This window comes from Moschus berezovskii, chromosome 15, assembly GCF_049115385.1.
Source record: "Moschus berezovskii isolate FMDL1 chromosome 15, NW_MosBer_1.0, whole genome shotgun sequence".
NCBI lineage: Eukaryota > Metazoa > Chordata > Mammalia > Artiodactyla > Moschidae > Moschus > Moschus berezovskii.
In genome coordinates this window covers 63,998,585-64,020,386 of record NC_142474.1, presented here as the reverse complement: position 1 = coordinate 64,020,386, position 21,802 = coordinate 63,998,585, and the positions used below count along the sequence as shown (strand labels likewise).

General features: G+C 37.0%; 1 protein-coding gene across 2 annotated transcripts in view; it reads left to right on the top strand.

The window, feature by feature from the left end:
• MALRD1 (MAM and LDL receptor class A domain containing 1) overlaps window positions 1-21,802 on the top strand; it is a 596,047-nt gene that overhangs the window by 486,439 nt on the left and 87,806 nt on the right. For both annotated transcript variants that reach the window (XM_088844424.1, XM_055428153.2), the window contains 2 exons: window positions 229-354; window positions 11,373-11,439. In XM_088844424.1, coding sequence (XP_088700550.1) covers window positions 229-354; window positions 11,373-11,439 — 193 coding nt within the window. The remainder of the gene's footprint in view (window positions 1-228; window positions 355-11,372; window positions 11,440-21,802) is intronic.

Genomic DNA, 21,802 nt, shown 5'->3' with positions numbered 1-21,802 from the left:
TGCCATATGACCCAGCTATCTCACTTGTGGGCATACACACCGAGGAAACCAGAACTGAAAGAGACACGTGTACTCCAATGTTCATCGCAGCACTGTTTATAATAGCCAGGACATGGAAGCAACCTAGATGTCCATCTGCAGACGAATGGATAAGAAAGCTGTGGTACATTTACACAATGGAGTAAGAAATCCATTTTTTAAAGTGATTATTACTGTTCTTTTCTTCAGCCAACAAGAGCTGTCCTCATGGAGGTTTGACATGCTCCTCTTCTAACAGCTGTATTCCAGTACACAAGCGCTGTGATGGTTTTGCTGACTGCATGGATTTCCAGCCTGATGAATCCAGCTGCTTAGGTAACTATCCATTAAAATATTCTTTGCAATATAAGTCAGTAACTTCACCTGGGCACAATAAAAATATTAAAACCTGAAATTCTAAATGATGGCAAACAGAATAATTACATTTCTGTTATTGGCTTAGTGGCAGGAAGAATGTTAACGTTATTTTGCTACAACTAGAAAAATGTACAATGAGCACCTCTCATTCTCGTAACTCTTGTAATCCAGTCATTCGTGTGCCTCCCTCATGAGGATTCAGTACGGCTGTGGTGCTGTTATCCCTCTGATAGGAACTCTAACTTGTGTGTAAAGCCCCAAAGATCTGTTACTTATTTTTATTTTATATTATACTATATTTTATTTACAGTGTTGTGTTTGTTTCAGGTGTATAGCAAAGTGATACAGTCATATATATATATATGAATTAACAAAAGCAGTTCCCGTCTTTTGATGGGGAGCTCGTGGTTTATAATATAAATGGCATTATTTTGAGAGAGGGATAACTTAGGTATGGCATTGGGTTTTTTTTCTTTTTACAGTTTGAGGCAGTTGTAAAATAACTTAATGTAGCTTTTTGCAACTGTGTATTCTATAGTATTTTTTTCATTTGGTGAAATTTTAACTGTTAATGTTTATGGCATTGTGCTTTGTACCATTTATTAAATAAAAATTTTTAAAAATAAAATAATTAAAAATGTACAATATATAATACAGTGAACTCATACATACTCTATTTTAAAATGTTCACAAAATGAAAATCAAATAATTTTAATTTAATATAACTTAGCATTATTAGCATTTAATACTCTCCTCTGTGCAAATTGCTCGTTTCTATAATAACCCTACATAATCTAATCTTATATAACCCCTGTTGCTGCTGCTAAGTCACTTCAGTCGTGTCCAACTCTGTGTGACCCCATAGATGGCAGCCTACCAGGCTCCCCCGTCCCTGGGATTCTCCAGTCAAGAACACTGGAATGGGTTGCCATTTCCTTCTCCAATGTGTGAAAGTGAAGTCACTCAGTCATGTCTGACTCGTAGCGACTCCATGGACTGCAGCCTACCAGGCTCCTCCATCCATGGGATTTTCTAGGGAAGAGTACTGGAGTGGCTTGCCATTGCCTTCTCCGATATAACCCCTACATGACCTAATATGTTATTAATATTCTTTAATTGTGCATTTTTCTCACCTCTTCCTAAGAACTCCCTATTTGCATGATCTAGTCATGCTTAAAAGTCAATTTATGAAACTTTAGACTAGCTTTTAAATATTTTTCTTTCTTCTGACCCCAGAATATTTATAAGAACTGATAATGTGTTTTGTGATTATACTTTTATCAAAACTGCTTTAATAGCCTCTAATTTGTTGCAGCATATTGTTAACATCTCTCCTGAGTAATTGAATTTTTATTTTATGCAGGGATATGTAAAATAAAATATAGAGGCAATGTAAATGTCACAACTAAAAGATAATATGAACTGGTGATAAAAGATATATTCAATCATATTTTATAAATAAACTGGGGATATTTCATATCAAAACTAGGACAGAATATATTCTTTGTATCTTTCAAGATAGAAAAACATTGTGAGATAAGCAACAAAGGCAAGATATTTAAAATCAAATCATAGTGCAAAAATATTTTTAATGGTGCTGAAAATGAGTTCTTGCACAGCACTGAATTTTATGAGCACAAAGGGAAATCGAGAAGTGGGCAAATCTGATCCCATAAAATATGCAGAGATGAGTGCTCTTTGACTTTATATCTCTACTAGGCATGCTTATATATCAGATCAGATATCCAAAAGGAAGTGTTCTTATTCTCTGAAGAGAGATGTTACTCTGAAGAGAGTAAGAATGGTATTAATGAAATAAGTCCATTCTTTGAACTTATGAAGATACAGCCCATATGTCCAGTACTCATGTTTATCTGTATAAAACTCAGATTTTTTTCAAGATAGTCCTATATGAGAACAAGGATGTTGTAACATGTTACAGTTCACTGTCTACTTTGACGTATTCTGTCTTTTAAAATACGGTCAGGAAAACAGAAGACCTGTCATTCATACTGTATGATGGACAATCTGTAGATAATATTATAGTACACACTTTTGTTGTCTGTCATTTCAATCACTCTCCAGTTCACTTAGTTCATTTACAAAGTATAGGTCATATTGCCACAGCTGTTGGATTAGAATGAAATAAAGAACTAGTGAAACAGTTTTCATAAAAAAAATGTGTATTATGTATTCTCTTATTTATATTTTTGTGCCTTTTAGTTTGTCAATCAAATATGATAAAGTTAATGTTTCTTTTTTTAAGAATGCCTTTATACCTCATTCATGCTAAAATGTGCCAATGCATGTTATACCTTCCTCTTTTCAAACATCATATTCTCTTAAGGTAAGCATTTCACAGACTTTTATAAGCCCAATCTTACAGAATCCAATAATTCTCCCAGTGGTCACACAACAGATGGTGAGCAGCTGGTCTCCCCTCACCTCAAGGTTCAAGTCATTAACCAAAACATCAAGCTCAGGCACTGCATGAGTGTTGCAGGTTAAGTATATTTCAATGAGTGCTACTTGTTCCCATGTTACACTAAAAAGGAATATTATTTTCAAGTTTTGGCCGCTTCAGTTCAGTTCAGTCGCTCAGTCGTATCCGACTCTTTGGGACCCCATGAATCACAGCACACCAGGCCTCCTTGTCCATCACCAACTCCTGCAGTCCACCCAAACCCATGTCCATTGAGTCGGTGATGCCATCTAACCATCTCATTCTCTGTTGTCCCCCTCTCCTCCTGCCCCCAGTCCCTCCCAGCATCAGAGTCTTTTCCAGTGAGTCAACTCTTCACATGAGGTGGCCAAAGTATTGCAGTTTCAGCTTTAGCATCAGTCCTTCCAATGAACACCCAGGACTGATCTCCTTTAGAATGGACTGGTTGGATCTCCGTGCAGTCCAAGGGACTCTCAAGAGTCTTCTCCAACACCACAGTTCAGAAGCATCAATTCTTCGGCGATCAGCTTTCTTCACAGTCCAACTCTAACATCCATACGTGACCACAGGAAAAACAATAGCCTTGACTAGACGGACCTTGGTTGGCAAAGTAATGTCTCTGCTTTTTAATATGCTATCTAGGTTGGTCGTAACTTTCCTTCCAAGGAGTGTCTTTTAATTTCCTGGCTGCATTCAGCATCCACAATGATTTTGGAGCCCCAAAAAATAAAGTCTGACACTGTTTCCCCATCTATTTCCCATGAAGTGATGGGACCAGATGCCATGATCTTCGTTTTCTGAATGTTGAGCTTCAAGCCAACCTTTTCACTCTCCTCTTTCACTTTCATCAAGAGGTTTTTGAGTTCCTCTTCACTTTCTGCCATAAGGGTGGTGTCATCTGCATATCTGAGGTTACTGATATTTCTCCCAGCAATCTTGAAACAGAAAATTATTAAACAGAATATGTCAGAGTTAATTTACATTGAAAGTTTTTTTCCAGTCATTTGCAGTAGTAGAGTTAATAAAGATTACGTTAAAGTGATACTGTAATTATGATAATCATTATTTAAAGGAGAATTAGGGAAAGGCACACAAAATATACAGTTATCAGATGAGATAGTATTAATGTAATATTTGAACAACAATAATAATAATATAGTTTAATAAAGTTTCAGAGGTTCTGAAAACCAAACCAAAACATAACACAAAAATGTCTCATACAAGAACTTGTGAAGCTATTTCAAGTTTCTGAAATGCAGTTAATCCCCCCTGCTGTCCCTGAGCTGGGATTTCAAGATAAAGAAAAGTCTCTGCCCACTAGGAGTTTAGTTTGTTGCAAAATTTTCTGGTGAACTCTTATAATCTATAGAGCTTCTTAAACTACATATCGTGTACTGTGTATATATATGTTTAATCCATGGCAGTGCCTAAATACCACATAATATCAAGAAACACAAGGGATGGTAGAAATTCTCAAAACTTAATAGCAAATTATTTGACATTTTTAGGCTAACAGGATTTAGAACTAGAGGACCAAAATTTAGTTAAATATCTGTGTGCCCTTGCTGTTAACGTAAGCAAATTATACTATTAACCAGTTTCTTCCTCTGTAAAAAAAAAAAAAAAAAAAAAAATGAAGAAGAAGAAGATAAGTATGGGATATAGGGATATACCACTTAATGCTGTGAGGGTAAAATGAAATAACATCAGTAAAATTCTTCGGACTCTTGCTGTATGTCTCTGATAGAGCAGGTCTTCTGTAAATGGTAGTGAGATGGTGGTCATGATGATAGAAGGAAAATAAGAAAATTTGGAGACAGCAGTGGTAATAGAAATTAAGTTCCATGGTAAACTCAAAGAACACCCAAATAGGTCTTCCCTTGTGGTCCAGTGGCTAAGACTCCATGCTCCCAAAGCAGAGGACTGGGGTTTGATTCCTGGTTGGGGAACTAGATCCCACATGCCCCAATTAAGGATCCGGCATGCTGCAATGAAGATTGAAGATCCTGCGTGTGGCAACTAAGACGCAGCAGAGCCAAATAAATAAATAAATTGTATCATTAAAAAAAAAGGACACCAAATATGGAGAAATGGATGAGAACAATCATTTAATACTTTATTCATGCCATTCACTGCTATAAAAATGTTCAGTTCAGTTGCTAAGTTGTGTCCAACTCTTTGTGATCCCATGGACTGCAGCACACCAGGCTTCTCTGTCCATCACCAACTCCTGGAGTTTTCTTGAACCCACGTCCATTGAGTCTGTGATGCCATCCAACCATCTCATCCTCTGTAGTCCCCTTCTCCTCCTGCCTTCAATCTTTCCCAGCATCAGGGTCCTTTCCAATGAGTCAGTTCTTTGCATTAGTTGACCAAGTATTGGAACTTCAGCTTCAGTCCTTCCAATTTATCCCCCCAGAAGTCCTGTAAAAGAAGGACATTTTCATTTTAAACATGAAGAACTTTATAGCTAAAATACCTAACCCAACAACAATACATAAATCATTAACTAAGTCATGTATCACAGAGGGAAAACCAGGACTCACGTGATTGTCAGTCTTCCCTATAGTCCACCATAGAACAGTCATCACTACTCTAGTTTCCATGCAACTGAGAAAGGAAAAAAGTATATAAATGAAATATAAATATAAAGATATATGATTATATTATATATAAATATTATATAAAATGAAAAGTGAAAGTGAAAGTCAGTCGTGTCTGACTCTTTGCAACCCCATGGGCTATACAGTCCATGGAATTCTCCAGGCCAGAATACTGGAGTAGGTAGCCATTCCCTTCTCCAAGGAATCTTCCCAACCCAGGGATCAAACCCAGGTCTCCCACATGGCAGGTGGATTCTCTACCAGCTGAGCCACCAGGGAAGCCCAAATATTATATATTATATTATATAAGCATATTTTATAAATATATATGTGTAAAATATTTTATATAAATATATATTTGTGTGTGTGCCTAATTGCAGATTATTTAGATTTAAGCTTAAAAGTTACTTTTGTTTTTGTACTCATCACTTATCCAACTTATATGTGTTTTCTGCTTATCCAAAGTAGTATGAGAGAGTGAGATTGAATGTGAATCCTTTCCAGAATGGTATTTCCACATAGTTAACAGTGAGTTGTATAGGCTTCCAGACACATGGTTATAATAAACAACTTAAGAGTGTACAAGGCACTGAGATATTTGTGCTGCTGATTCTAACATCCAGCTTATGGATTTCTAGCTCCCAACTATTCATTTATCTACTAAATATTTTTTGTATCTTCATTACTATCTGGTGTCCATGTCTTTCCCCATTTCACTCTCTGCTGTAAATTGTTTTGAGTAAATTAAAGATGAAAATGCTTGTACTGTTTCTGCCCATTATCTTTATAAAGAACTTGGTTTTAAGGCCAAAACTTAGAAAAACTTCTCGCAGAGATAATCTACAAATCTTTGTTCACCCAGACACTGGGATTCACTCTTTATTGTGGCCGATGCCTGTGTTCTTTCTGCTGTGCTCCACTCTCTTGTGCAAGAAAATACATATTTAGATTCCCACAAAATCCTTCTGATGTAAAGCAAGCGTCAAGGCAAATTTTAATAACTCCAGAAAAAAATCTGCAGCTGTGTATTATATTTTGACACTGTGGAGTATCAGACATTCTGTTTTTTTTATTATTAAAACACAGCTCTAACTTGAGGAAGACTAAAATTGTACCTAAGACAAAAAAAATAATAATAATAAAATGGTTAATCTAACAAGGAATATGTCTGTTTATTCTCTATCAAATTTATAGGGTATTTTCAGTCAGACCAGCTAATTTCTTATTTATGAAGGAAATTTTACATCTGCTCTGTTCAGTCAAGTCTGCCTTCAATGCCTGAGGGGGGCAGCTCTTTATGCTCATCTCCAGCTCTGCACTTTCCTCTTGAAGTTACGTAGGAGGATTTGGGGAAGGCAAGACTGGAAATATATCCCTGGAAAAGCAAAACACTGGAACGTTTTGAAATGAAATGTATACCAAACACATGGTATATTTCAAGTTTGTTCCCAGAATGCAACCTTTCTTCTTCCCTGTTTTCCTCTTTTCTAATGCCTCTGCCAGCCCCTTCTGAACTTTCAGTGACTGACCTGACAATCTGACTCTTTAGACTCACGGTTTCCTTCAATTGATAATACCTATATAATGTCTCTATTTCTCCTCTTTACTTTTCTGCTATGCCTCATGAACATCAACCTTCCTCTGCCCAAGTAAATAGTTTCTCTATCTGTGTTAATATTTCATCTTTCTTCAGACCTACAAATCTGGCCACTGAATACTTCCATTTGGATGTCCCTTAACTGTGGAAAATTCTGAAAGAGATGGGACTACCAGACCACCTGACCTGCCTCTTGAGAAACTTGTATGCAGGTCAGGAAGCAACAGTTAGAACTGGACATGGAACAACGGACTGGTTCCAAATAGGAAAAGAAGTACGTCAAGGCTGTACATTGTCATCCTGCTTATTTAACTTCTATGCAGAGTACATCACGGCAAATGCTGGGCTGGAAGAAACACAGGCTGGAACCAAGATTGCCGGGAGAAATATCAATAACCTCAGATATGCAGATGACACCACCCTTATGGCAGAAAGTGAAGAGGAACTAAACAGCCTCTTGATGACAGTGAAAGAGAAGAGTGAAAAAGTTGGCCTAAAACTCAACATCCGAAGAACTAAGATCATGGGATCTGGTCCCATCACTTCATGGGAAATAGATGTGGAAACAGTGGAAACAGTATCAGACTTTATTTTTGGGGGGCCCCAAAATCACTGCAGATGCTCTTTGCAGCCATGAGATTAAAAGACGCTTACTCCTTGGAAGGAAAGTTATAACCAACCTAGATAGCATATTAAAAAGCAGAGACATTACTTTGCCAACCAGGGTTCATCTAGTCAAGGCTATGGTTTTTCCCGTGGTCATGTATGGATGTGAGAGTTGGACTGTGAAGAAAGCTGATCGCCGAAAAATTGGTGCTTTTGAACTATAGTGCTGGAGAAGACTCTTGAGAGTCCCTTGTACTGCAAGGAGATCCAACCAGTCCATTCTAAAGGAGATCAGTCCTGGGAATTCATTGGAAGGACTGATGCTAAAGCTGAAGCTCCAATATTTTGGCCACCTCATGCGAAGAGTTAAGTCACTGGAAAAGACTCTGATGTTGGGAGGGATTGCGGGCAGGAGGAGAAGGGGACGACAGAGAATGAGATGGCTGGATGGCATCACTGACTCGATGGACATGAGTTGAGTGAACTCCGGGAGTTGGTGATGGACAGGGAGGCCTGGCGTGCTGTGATTCATGGGTTCTCAAAGAGTCGGACACGACTAAGCGACTGAACTGAACTGAACTAGGCACGTAAAACACAGCATCATTGTTCCCTTTAAGATCTTCCTTCCCCATAAATTCCACAACTCAAGGAACAAGCCATCAATTCATAAGTAGCCCAGTCAGAAATTTGAATATCATCCTTGACTTTCCCAAAATGTTTCAGTCCCAATATTTAAATTCTCATAAATTCCCACAACTCTGAATGTTCCCATTCCGTCTCTTTCATTCAGGCATTCCTGGATTGTGGTGTACACCCAGATTTTTTGCCTTGGCCCTTCTGTTGACTGTAAACTCTGTAGCCAGAATTATCTTTCTAAAGCATAAGCTGTACCACTTCCCTTCTTAAGATCCTAGCTTCCTAGGTTAAAGTTTAAACTCACTGAGCCCAGATGATCTGGTCCCTGTGTGTCTATGACCATCTCTCATACTTTGTATTATCAAAAACCCAGTCTGGTGGAACGTCCCTCAGTTTCTCAAATACATCACAGTCTCTTCTCAGACCTTTGTGTCTTTATGTTTACCTTCACACATGCACACACACACACACACACACACGTCCCTCAGTTTCTCAAATACATCACAGTCTCTTCTCAGACCTTTGTGTCTTTATGTTTACCTTCATACACGCACACACACACACACACACACACGTCCCTCAGTTTCTCAAATACATCACAGTCTCTTCTCAGACCTTTGTGTCTTTATGTTTACCTACACACACACACACACACACACACACCCCTATCCAAATAAAATTTGACTTAGGTTCTCTCCTTGGTGTCCCCATTACCCTTGCTACATTCATTACAAAGTAGACTACTTTTAAAGCCATATTTTAATTCCCTAGTCACTTTTTACATCCTCTCAAGCTGGAAGGTCAATGAGAGCAGAGGCTGTGCCTATATCATTTTTAGATCAGCATTTCTTAAACACATATTATGATCCTGATGTTCTATTAACATTCTCAGCAGCCCTATGAGATAGGTACTATTATTAACCCTGTTAAACAGAGAGAAACCTGAGGCACAGAGAGATAAACTACCTTGCTCTGAATCACACAGCTAATAGACTGAGCTGAGATTTCAACTCAGGTGGTCTGGCTCCAGTACCCTCAGCCTTAACAGCTATGAAGCTTCCTATATTATTTATCATTCCTTATCCAGTGCCTAGCCAAGTGCCAGACATAGAATTAGGGACTCAAAATAGTTGTGTTCAGTTCAGTTCAGTTCAGTTTAGTCGCTCAGTCGTGTCCGACTCTCCACGACCCCATGAATCACGCCAGGCCTTCCTGTCCATCACCAACTCCCGGAGTTCACTCAAACTCATGTCCACAGAGTCGGTGATGCCATCCAGCCATCTCATTCTCGGTCGTCCCCTTCTCCTCCCGCCCCCAACCTTTCCCAGCATCAGAGTCTTTTCCAGTGAGTCAACTCGTCACATGAGGTGGCCAAAGTATTGCAGTTTCAGCTTTAGCATCAGTCCTTCCAATGAACACCCAGGACTGATCTCCTTTAGAATGGACTGGTTGGATCTCCTTGCAGTCCAAGGGACTCTCAAGAGTCTTCTCCAACACCACAGTTCAAAAGCATCAATTCTTCGGCGATCAGCTTTCTTCACAGTCCAACTCTCACATCCATACATGACCACGGGAAAAGCCATAGCCTTGAGTAGACGGACCTTTGTTGGCAAAGTAATGTCTCTGCTTTTTAATATACTATCAAGGTTGGTCATAACTTTCCTTCCAAGGAGTGAGCGTCTTTTAATTTCATGGCTGCAATCAGCATCTGCAGTGATTTTGGAGCCCCCAAAAATAAAGTCTGACACTGTCTCCACTGTTTTTCCATCTATTTCCCATGAAGTGATGGGACCAGATGCCATGATCTTCGTTTTCTGAATGTTGAGCTTCAAGCCAGCCTTTTCACTCTCCTCTTTCACTTTCATCAAGAGGCTTTTGAGTTCCTCTTCACTTTCTGCCATAAGGGTAGTGTCATCTGCATATCTGAGATTATTGATATTTCTCCCAGCAATCTTGATTCCAGCTTGTGCTTCTTCCAGCCCAGCGTTCCTCATGATGTACTCTGCATATAAGTTGTGTTAATTACACATTAAAAGCAGTGTAGGCTTCTCAACTACTAGTTATGATAGCCTAATCAAAGCAGAATTGTCTCCTCCGAGAAAGGAGGTGTGAAGAAGCCAAAAAGATTAAAGAGGGGATTAAGTGAGTAGGGAAATTGGCAAGTTTCAATGGATCAGGATCGTGTAGTGACAATACAAGGAGACACTGTAAAGGAAAGAGCTGGATTCAATAACCACTTCTTTTTTTATTGGAGTACAATTGCTTTACACTGTTGTGTTAGTTTCTGCCAGACAGCAATGTGAATCCGCTATTATGCATACATATACTCCCTCCCTCTTGAGTCTCCCACCTCCAGCCCCCAGTCCATCCCTCCAGATTATCACAGAGCACACCAAGCTAAAGCTCCCTGTGCTGTACAGCAGCCTCCCACTAACTGTCTTACACATGGTAGTGTACTTGGGAGAGCAACACTAACCACTTCTACAGGCATGACTGCGTAAAACTATTTAGCTTCTTTTTAACTTATAAACAAACCATCTTTGAAAATAAACGTTCATGCTAACCCAGAACTCAGGAATGATACAAGCAGCAAAATAAGCAGATTCAGGGCGGTGAGGATCCATTTGAGCTGTGTGACATCTGTCACAAACATGGAGGGTAGGACAGGAGTCTGCGTACGAGTGACATTTTATCAAAATGACAGTCACCCGTGTGAAGCATTTATCTGCCATGATATGGTGACTGGTGTGTGGAACCGAAAAAATGTTTCAGTAAAGAAAACGCTTCAGTATAATCACAAAGAGGTCATACAGACCTTCTAAATAAGTAGATTGTACCTAATCTATGGGGAAAGAAAGTCAGGACCAAGCACTGGGCATGTATAAGGAATGAACATATCCAGAGCAGTGGGGAGCATTGAACAAATTTGGGGCTACAGGAAAGTAGCCTAAACAAATTCTTGTGCTTTTAGGAAGTAGGAAGCAATTTATTCTCCATGATTAGATTTAATGTCTTGATTAATAGTAATATGTCTTCCTTCTTCCTGGTAATACTTATAATTAACTGTGGGGTTTGGGTTATTTCTTTTTAGAGTGTCCAAGAGGTTACTGCAGAAATGGTGGGACTTGTGTAGTGGAGAAAAACGGTCCAGTGTGTCGGTAAGAATAGTTGCCTTTTTAAATTTTTTTAAACATTTATTATAGTCATCTTGTTTTTCCTGAGGCTGATCTAAGAGAACATAATGAACATGTGGTTATTAAGGTAAAAACAGTGAATAATGGCAGTATTAATATTTATCCGTTTGAGTGTGAGAAAGGAATATTTGATATTTAGGAAAATATCGATGATTTCACATGACTTTATATCTCTCAACATTCATGTTATATTGTATGGGATATATAGTTTTAATAATATTCATTATTTCTTGTCTTTAATTTTTATATCAGATTATAAAAAGATTTCATATAGGTATCATCCTATTTCAGATAAACTTAGTGTTTATATTTCCTATCTCCCTTTTTATTTCATGTTCTATATTTTTCTTTTCTAACAAGACAAGAATAAAATTAATTCATAAGTAAAACCTTTTTCTAGTTTATTCAATGGATGTTTATGAGTAGATAAAGTCAAGGTACAGATAAGGAATACATTTGCATAGTTAAAGCAAAAATAATCAGAAACAGTTCTTGTGATTTCTTCTGGGAATTATTTCTATTGCCTATCAAAGATGGTTTAATTTTTTTTTCTCTCACCCCTTAGGGATCATGCAAAACAGTTTCATAAATTCTAAAGGAAATTATGCATATTCCATTATATTTGTGTTTATGATTTTTTAATCTAACAGACCTGTGTATATATTACTTTGCTTATTAGAGAAATGGTTTCAGGTTGACACTCAAGTCATAACAAAGCACACAAAAGTATTAATATATGGAAGAAACTCATTAATAGTTGTTTAAATTCTTATATCCTTCTGAGTTAGAAAATTAATATTTTAGAAAAATTCATTTATCACTTTAAAAGAACGCAAATACATCTACCAAGGAGAACAACAAAAATTTTTATGATGAAATACTACATTATTTTAACATTGTTAAAACAGAAATATTAATGTGTTTCTCAAAGTTTTTGGCTCTCAGATTCACTACATAATTTAACTCACAGCATCTTAGCAAAATTATACTTTTCCCTGTATCAGTTTCCATGGAAATTATCTTTCTACAAACTATAACTTCAGGGAAATACAGGATACTTATTACTAATTTCTAAAAATCTTGTGGAAGAAATTGAGAATGATGGCATAAATATTTATTGAACATCAGCTGAGTGGGTAATGTTTAGTGTCAACTGTTTACAATAAGGAGGTTTCAGTTTTTCTCTTTTCTAACCCTGATAGTTAGACAAAAGCTCCCAACTGTAGTTAGTCTCAGCTGAGCAAGCAAAGAGTTTTGCGTTCTTGGCAACATCCTCGTGTACTTAAATAAACTTTAAAAATTGAAATCCAGATGGTGATGTTTGAAACTTGTTTCTCTCAAGTGAGGAAACTCTGATGTGGGGGGAGAAGATATGACAAGAGGATTGAGAGAGAGCTAGACTAAAGAAAGGAAATTAATGCAGCAAAATGTATTGAGTTGGCCAAAATTTGTTCGGATTTTTCATGGGATCTTATGGAAAAAACCTGCATGAAGTTTTGGGTCAATGCAATATAAAGGAATTCACTGACTGGAAAGCCAATGAAGTATTTTATTATGTTACTTTTCATAATAAATAATACTTTTCAAATAGCTAGCTAACTGTAATTACCATCAATTTAAACAACTAGTCTGAGGGCTATCTGCTCCATAGGGGTGAAAAATATGACTTTTAAACATTTTTTTTGTAATGTAACATTCAAAATTTATTCAAATTTTTCATTCAAATTTTTATTTCTTTAAATGATGACTGCAGAAGTGACACATGTATTGTAATAAAGTTTTTTTAAAAAGCATAAAATAGTGTATGAGGCAAAAGTAGAAATCCCAACACCTAAATCCTTCTCTCAAGTAGTGTGGCTTATATCCACATGGCTTTCTTTTCACACACACACACACAAGCACACATTTATTTCTTACAGAAATGTGAATTACACTTTACAATACACTTTGTACTGTGTATGTGTGTTTTCTTTATGATCTCTTCATGAAATGTCATGCTGTTCTTCCACATCAGTCAACATAGCTCTAGAACTACCACTTACTGGTTGTGTATTATTGGGTGAATCCATTCATCTGACTGTGTTTCAGCTTCTTCTTTCTTAAAATGGAGAAAATAAGTGCATTCATAGAGCCTCCTAGAGCCGTTATGAGATTTAAAGGGGTTAATATACGTAAGACATTCTGCACAAAGCCTGACACGTAAGACATTAAAGGAATGCTACCCATTATTATTACTATTCCACTATTTTATACTGTGTAGTATATAGTATTCAATATATGGGCTTGTCATCATTTAATTAACCCCATTAAAACAAAGATCATGGCATCTGGTCCCATCACTTCATGGGAAATAGATGGGGAAACAGTGGAAGCAGTGTCAGACTTTATTTTTTTGGACTCCAAAATCACTGCAGATGCTGATTGCAGCCTTGAAATTAAAAGACGTTTACTCCTTGCAAGGAAAGTTATGACCAACCTAGATAGCATGAGGGATAACTTAGGTATGGCATTGGGTTTTTTTTCTTTTTGCAACTTGAGGCAGTTGTAAAATAACTTAATGTAGCTTTTTACAACTGTGTGTGCTATAGTATTTTTTCATTTGCTGAAATTTTAACTGTTAATGTTTTTGGTATTGTGCTTTGTACCATTTATTAAATAAAAATTAAAAAAAAAAAAGCAGAGACATTACTTTGCCAACCAAGGTCCGTCTAGTCAAGGCTATTGTTTTTCCCATGGTCATGTATGGATGTGAGAGTTGGACTGTGAAGAAAGCTGATTGCCAAAGAATTGATGCTTTTGAACTATGGTGCTGGAGAAGACTCTTGAGAGTCCCTTGTACTGCAAGAAGATCCAACCAGTCCATTCTAAAGGAGATCAGTCCTGGGTGTTCATTGGAAGGACTGATGCTAAAGCTGAAGCTCCAATATTTTGGCCACATCATGCGACGAGTTGACTCACTGGAAAAGACTCTGATGCTGGGAGGGATTGGGGGCAGGAGGAGAAGGGGATGACAGAGAATGAGATGGCTGGATGGCATCACCGACTCAATGGACATGAGTTTGAGTGAACTCCGGAAGTTGGTGATGGACAGGGAGGCCTGGAGTGCTGTGATTCATGGGGTCGCAAAGAGTAGGACACGACTGAGCAACTGAACTGAACTGAATCCTATTACTGGTTATTTGGTTCTTAAATATTTTGTTTCACAGTTATCTTGCAATACCCATCCTTTGACTTATTCTTGTACATTTCCTTATTTTAAGCATAATGTGTCTTTCTATAATGCCAAATAACAATGTAAATTATTTCTAATGGCACTTAGATTAATTTCCAGTTAAATTTAGCATGCCGTTCATTTGTCACATACAGGTACTCATTTTTGGATATAAGGTTAAATGAAGACAGCTTTAGAATACAGTTTTAGAGTAACTCTAGGGTACTGTGGGAAGGTGTTGGCTTTATCTCAATCCCCAAGAGTGGGAATTCATTGTCATTCTCACCCAAAGTTCAAAGCCCATCTCTCATTCAGGCCACTGTGGATACAAGAATTTCATGGTTTCCTGAGGAAACCTGTCAGAAAAGCCTTTGAACTTCCTCTTGGAATCTGTGAGAAAGGACCTTCAGGTTTAATCTACAATCCCAGAGGAAAGAGACTTTACAAGGTCATTCATATTGCTAGAAGCTTGTAATTATTCACAACAGTAGAAGCTACAAGGTGAACCATGGTTTCCCATTACTTGAGAAACACTAATAACTTGGCGTGTTCAATGACTTAGGAAGGAAACCATGAGCCAAAAGATGTAAATTATTCTTCACCCGAGGAGGCTTGATTATTATATTATTTCAACATACCAACATGTTTATTAAAAAAAAGAGTGAGCTATGTAATATAAATTCCAACTTAATATGGAGGGCAGAAAAGAAGTTACAAGAAAGAAAAGAAAATCAAGTTAGCCAGGCTAAGAGAGAGAAATAGGAAACAGCATTAAATTTAAAGTACTTATACAATTACATACATATACAGAAGTTTATACATATTTATTCCATATATTGGAGAAGGAAATGGCAACCCACTCCAGTGTTCTTGCCTGGAGAATCCCAGGGACGGGGGAGCCTGGTGGGCTGCCGTCTATGGGGTCACACAGAGTCGGACACGACTGAAGTGACTTAGCAGCAGCAGCAGCAGCATTCCATATATATTTTTATTGTATAAACATTATATATTTTTATTTCACATATATTTAATTTTAAACAAAAATATATTTAGAAGAACTGAATAAAGGCAAGAAAAAAAAGATTTGACAAGTGAATAAAAAAATACACAGTGGTAACTTTAATATAAAAACCCCACAAAATTACAGTACGAGCACATTTTTAAAAGGTTATATTGCTAAATTAAAATGATACACTCTAAAAGTTACAACAGACAAAAATCCCTGTGTAGCAAATGACCTAGTAACAAAATACAGAAGGCAGCAGTTTCTAGATACCCAAAAGAAAAAAAAAAAAAAAATAGAAGGATGACAAGAGAAAATAAATACCTTTTTGGATACTTTGAATACCATTTCTAGGAAGCCCTTACGTTAGAAAGGCATTTAACCTGGAATTTTAAAAGACAATAAAAATGATCATTTCTCTTTTCTCATCTTCTCTCCGTGGCAGTATGTGAGAGTGAATTACCGTTTTTCTTTATCTGGTTTCTGAGATGTCACTGGCCATCACTCTCTTTGCTTTACTAGCTCCTTCTTGTAATATTGGAGTGCTCCAATACTCAGTGCTTGAAATTCTTCTCTTTCCTGCCTGCTTTCACTTACCATATGATCTCATCTAAGTTTGGGTTAACTTACTGACTTTGAATAGTGTATTAGCAGTTCAAACCTATCCTACCAAATTCCACATTCTTAAATTCAGCTGCCAAGAAGACATCAGACTTCATCTGGATATCTAATAGGCAACACAAATATAACATGTCCAAAAAGATCTTTTGCCTCGACAGGACATCTTCTCCTCTTTCTCCACACTTTGCACACACTGTTACCTCTGCCTCAAGTTTTCTTCTTCTGCCTTATTTTCCCAAAGGATGATTTTTAATACTTAAGATCCAGTATAAATGGCATTTTCTTTGGAGATCCTTTCCCATACCAACCAAGTAAAATGACTCATTGCTCCTTCTATGCTCCTCTATTGCCTCTATAAATATGTTATTTCACAAGTCTTTGTTTTACTTCATTACCTATTTAAAACCTATCTATCCTATTAAGAAATACATTTCCAATGCAATTTGATTTTTTATGACCATCAAAATTTGTTTTCCCAATTTTTATTTGTTTTATATATAAGGATAAAATCTTAGTTATGATCTCAGACAATTTACAAAAAGTAAATTACATATTTGTTGCAGAAAAGTTTGAAAACATAATAAAACTTTGCGATATAAAAAAGTTTGCAATATGAATGGTAAAAATCAGTTGGAAAGGAAAATCAAAATATTAGTTCAATGAGGAAAAGGATCTATTAAAAATTCTAACCATTAAAGGCAAACTTCTCATGTATTTTTTGTTGGAAGATAATGTGTATCTGGAGCTTCCCTTGTGGCTAAGTTGGTAAGGAAATGGCCTACTATGCAGGCCACCTGGATTCAATTTCTGGGTTGGGAAGATTCCCTGAAGAAGGAAATGGCAACCCACTCCAGTATTCTTGCCTAGAGAATCCCCATGGACAGAAGAACCTGGCAGGCTACAGTCCATGGGGTTGCCAACAGTCAGACACAACTTAGACACTAAAACATCACCGATGTGTATCCAATCACCGTGATATTTACATTTCAATGACAACATTTGAAAAAATGGTCTAAAAGTTTTATTTGTGCTAGCCGGGAGAGTGTATAATTTGCAATTGCTTAAAGTTAAGATTAAAAAAATAATAACTTTCACTTAATGGAAATTCAAAATTTTTCAAAAATTCTTTTAGAGAGTGTGGGCTAAAATTTTGAAGACCAAAATATAAAATAAAGGTCAAGTTTTTTGTACCTTTTCATCAGTTCAGTTCAGTCACTCAGTCATGTCTGACTCTTCGTGACCCCATAGACTGCAGCATCCCAATCCTCCCTGTCCATAGCCAACTCCCAGAGTTTACTCAAACTCATGTCCATTGAGTCGGTGATGCCATCCAACCATCTCATCCTCTGTCGTCCCCTTCTCCTCCTGCCTTCAATCTTTCTCAGCATCGGGGTCTTTTCTAATGAGTCAGTTCTTAAAATCAGGTGGCCAAAGTATTGGAGCTTCAGCATCAGTCCTTCCAATGAATATTCAGGACTGATCTCATTTAGGATAGACTGGTTGGATCTCCTTGCAGTCCAAGGGACTCTCAAGAGTCTTCTCCAACATCACAGTTCAAAAGCATCAATTCTTTGGTGCTCAGTTTTCTTTATAGTCCAACTCTCACATCCATACATGACTACTAGAAAAACCATAGCCTTGACTAGATGGACCTTTGTTGGCAAAGTAACCTCTCTGGTTTTTAATATGCTGTCTAGGTTGGTCATAATTCTTCTTCCAAGGAGCAAGTGTCTTAATTTCATGGTTGCAGTCACCATCTGCAGTGATTTTGGAGCCCTCCAAAATAGTCTCTCACTGTTTCCACTGTTTCCCCATCTATTTGCCATGAAGTGATGGGACCAGATCCCATGATCTTTGTTTTCTGAACATTGAGCTTCAAGCCAACCTTTTCACTCTCCTCTTTCACTTTCATCAAGAGGCTTTTTAGTTCCTCTTCAATTTCTGCCATAAGGGTGGTGTCATCTGCATATCTGAGGTTATTGATATTTCTCCTAGCAATCTTGATTCCAGCTTGTGCTTTATCCAGCCCAGCATTTCTCATGATATACTCTGCATATAAGTTATATAAGCAGGGTGGTGATATACAATCTTGACATACTCCTTTTCCTATTTGGAACCAGTCTGTTGTTCCATGTCCAGTTCTGACTGTTGCTTCCTGACCTGCGTATAGGTTTCTCAAGTGGCAGGTCAGGTGGTCTGGTGTTCCCATCTCTTTAAGAACTTTTCAGAGTTTGTTGTATATCTTTTCATGACTAGTACCAAATTCATACCTGACGTTATAAGAGCTATTTGTGTGATATACTGAATGAAGGATGAATAAATGGATATACACGCAAAGGTCTGGAGTTTCAAGGAAAAAATATCAATACTTTTAAATATGTTCTTAAGTTATCGAGGTGAGCATATAAAGTGAAGTCGCTCAGTCGTGTCTGACCGTTTGTGAACCCATGACTATAGCCTGCCAGGTCCCTCCATCCATGGGACTTTCCAGGCAAGAATACTGGAGTGGGTTGCCATTTCCTTCTCCAGGGGATCTTCCCAACCCAGGGATCAAACCCAGGTCTCCTGCACTGCAGGCAGACTCTACCATCTGAACCACCAGGGAAGCCCAGATGAGCATATGGTCTCACCAAAACTCAGACCGTCAACCACAAAGGAACTGTTGAATGTTTTCTAAGTAGACTGCAAGAAGAATATTGAGTGAGCCTATGATGTACTCATTTAGTTTTTAGTAAAAGTAATGACTCTGCAGTTTATAGGACAGAATGGATATCCAAAAAGATAAATATCACCCATTAAATAAACTCTACTTTGCTATAATGACAGAAGAGGGTGCTCTTAAACTAGGAATCTTATAAACTACCTCAAATCTACAACCCTAGTCTTTAAATGAAGAGTAAATACAATTTTCATACCTACAAAGCCACTGTTTAAAAGTTCACCTTATGAACACTATTCTTCTTCCCACAAAAAAGAAAAAGAAGGGGGAGAGGAGGAGGCAGGAGAAGGAAGGAAGGAAAGAAGAAAAAACAAGTAATATGAAGCAAAAGACAGAATACTCGAAGATCTCAACCAGGTGCCTCCATCCATGGAATTTTCCAGGCAAGAGTACTGGAGTGGGTTGCCATTGCCTTCTCCTAAATATTGTCAGAAAAAAATAAAACATTTAGAGATAAGGGGAAAACATCTTAATTGAGAAAGACAAAATCCAAAGTACAAATGGACAACACAGCAGTAAGAATCAAATTACTAATTGAACTCAGGAAAGAAATTAAAAAAAAAAACTAAATTATAATTCTCTCAAGGGAGGATGCATTCAAATTAAATTTATTAAGGAATTTTGAACAAAAGTGAGAAAATAACCAAGGGAATGAATGTGAGATGAAGTAAAAAGAACCAAAGAGAAAGTAATTGAAGTGGAAGACAAAAGTCATACATGTACAGTTGACCCTTGAACAACACAGATTTGAAGTACATGCAACTTATATGCAGATTACAAATTCACTTATATACAGATTTTTTAAAAACATACGTACTACAGTATACCACATTTCATGACTGGTTGGATCTGGGGATGTGGAACTTCAGATACAGCAGGTCAACTGTAAATTTATACACAAATTTTCAACTGTGCACAGGTTGGAGTCCCTATACCTCAAGTTGTTCAAAGATCAACTGTAGTTTGAGTCCCTAAGGAAGGAAATCAAAACAATAGAACAGAAGTAATATTTAAAACTATCATTCAAGAAACTCAAAAATGAAAGAAGACCTGAATTTACATAATGAAAGGATGAACAACTGTTAAGATGACAGTTTGTCAGCAACCTGGGAAATCTGACACAAACCCAGCATTTCCAAGATATATCCTGGTAAAAACCTTAGGCTCCAAACCAAAGAAAAATATTCTCATTCAGTTCAGTTCAGTTCAGTCGCTCAGTCGTGTCCAACTCTCCGCAACCCCATGAATCACAGAACGCCAGGCCTCCCTGTCCATCACCAACTCCCGGAGCTCACTCAAACCATCTCATTCTCGGTCGTCCCCTTCTTCTCCCGCCCCCAACCTTTCCCAGCATCAGAGTCTTTTCCAGTGAGTCAACTCGTCGCATGAGGTGGCCAAAGTATTGCAGTTTCAGCTTCTACCTATAGGGAAAAAGACCAAATAATAAAGAAAAGGGATTAGTCAAGCATTAGACTTCTGAAATCAGAGAGACAAAGAAACCTATTAGGATTTTCTCCAGAATTAAAAAAAAGTCTTTGACGAAATTTAATATCCATTCCTGATTTTTTAGAAAAAGCCTTAAGGAACATATAAATTGGTATACAATTAATGCTTTCTTAATGTGATAAGAAATTCTTAATTTAAATTTTGAATCAATTCTTTATTTATAAATTCAGTATCTTAATTGAGAATCACAGAAGACGTTTCCATTAAGATGTCAGGAACAAGGAAATTTGACCACTATCTTCACTGACATTTAATATTGTATGGGAGATAGTAGTCAATTTAATTGGACCGAAAACAAAAGCAGCCTGAGAACTAGGAAAGAACTTAAATTATTATGACAGTATACCTGGAAAACCTTAGAAAATTAATCATAAATAAAATTCAAAAATGGAAAATAATTCCATAAGTAAGTTAGGAGGATATAAAATTAGCATTCAGAAATCAATAATTGATATACACAAAACTCAGGGAAAATGAAAACGAAACCCTATTCATAACAAAAACAAAAATAAAATATTTAGGAATAAATTAAATAAAAAACAAATCCATATGATAAAATGAATCCCACAATCTTGAACAGATAGACATTTTCCTTCTCTGGGTAGCTGACCCAACATCTTAAAGGGCCTTGGTCCCTAGGTCAGTCTATGAATTTTATACAACCCTACAAAAATATCCACAAATTGGGGTAAATAACTTGATAATAAAGTTCATTTGGGAAAATAAACATAGAATTAGCTAGTTAACTGTTGAAAAAAGCTACTAGAAGCTGAGTAGACCGACTAGTACAAAGATAGTAAAGGCCTTTCTATTAAAGCAAGGTAATACAGGAAATTGAGTAGACTTTATGGACATTTTAGACTAACAGAATAAAAAGTCTAGAAATACATTTAACTGCATAGGAAAGCTTTGTAAATATTAATGACAGCATCTCAGTCTCAGAACAGGATGGACTTTCAAGCAGTGTTGGGGCAACTTCTTAGCTATTTGGAAAACAGATAAAAATTAGAACTATACCTCACACCATACACAAGTAAAAATAAACTTCAGGTAGATCAGAGTTCAAAGTGAAACCATGCATATACTAGGGTGATTTTTAAAACCAGTTACATACATGGTGAATTTCTCTATAATCTGGATATAAGAAAAAAACAGGTCTAAATACAATCAAATATAATAGTGACAAATTTGACTACATAAAAATGTGGTTAGAAGGAATATTTTGCATGTTATAAAAAAGTACCATATGCAACATCAAAAGACACCT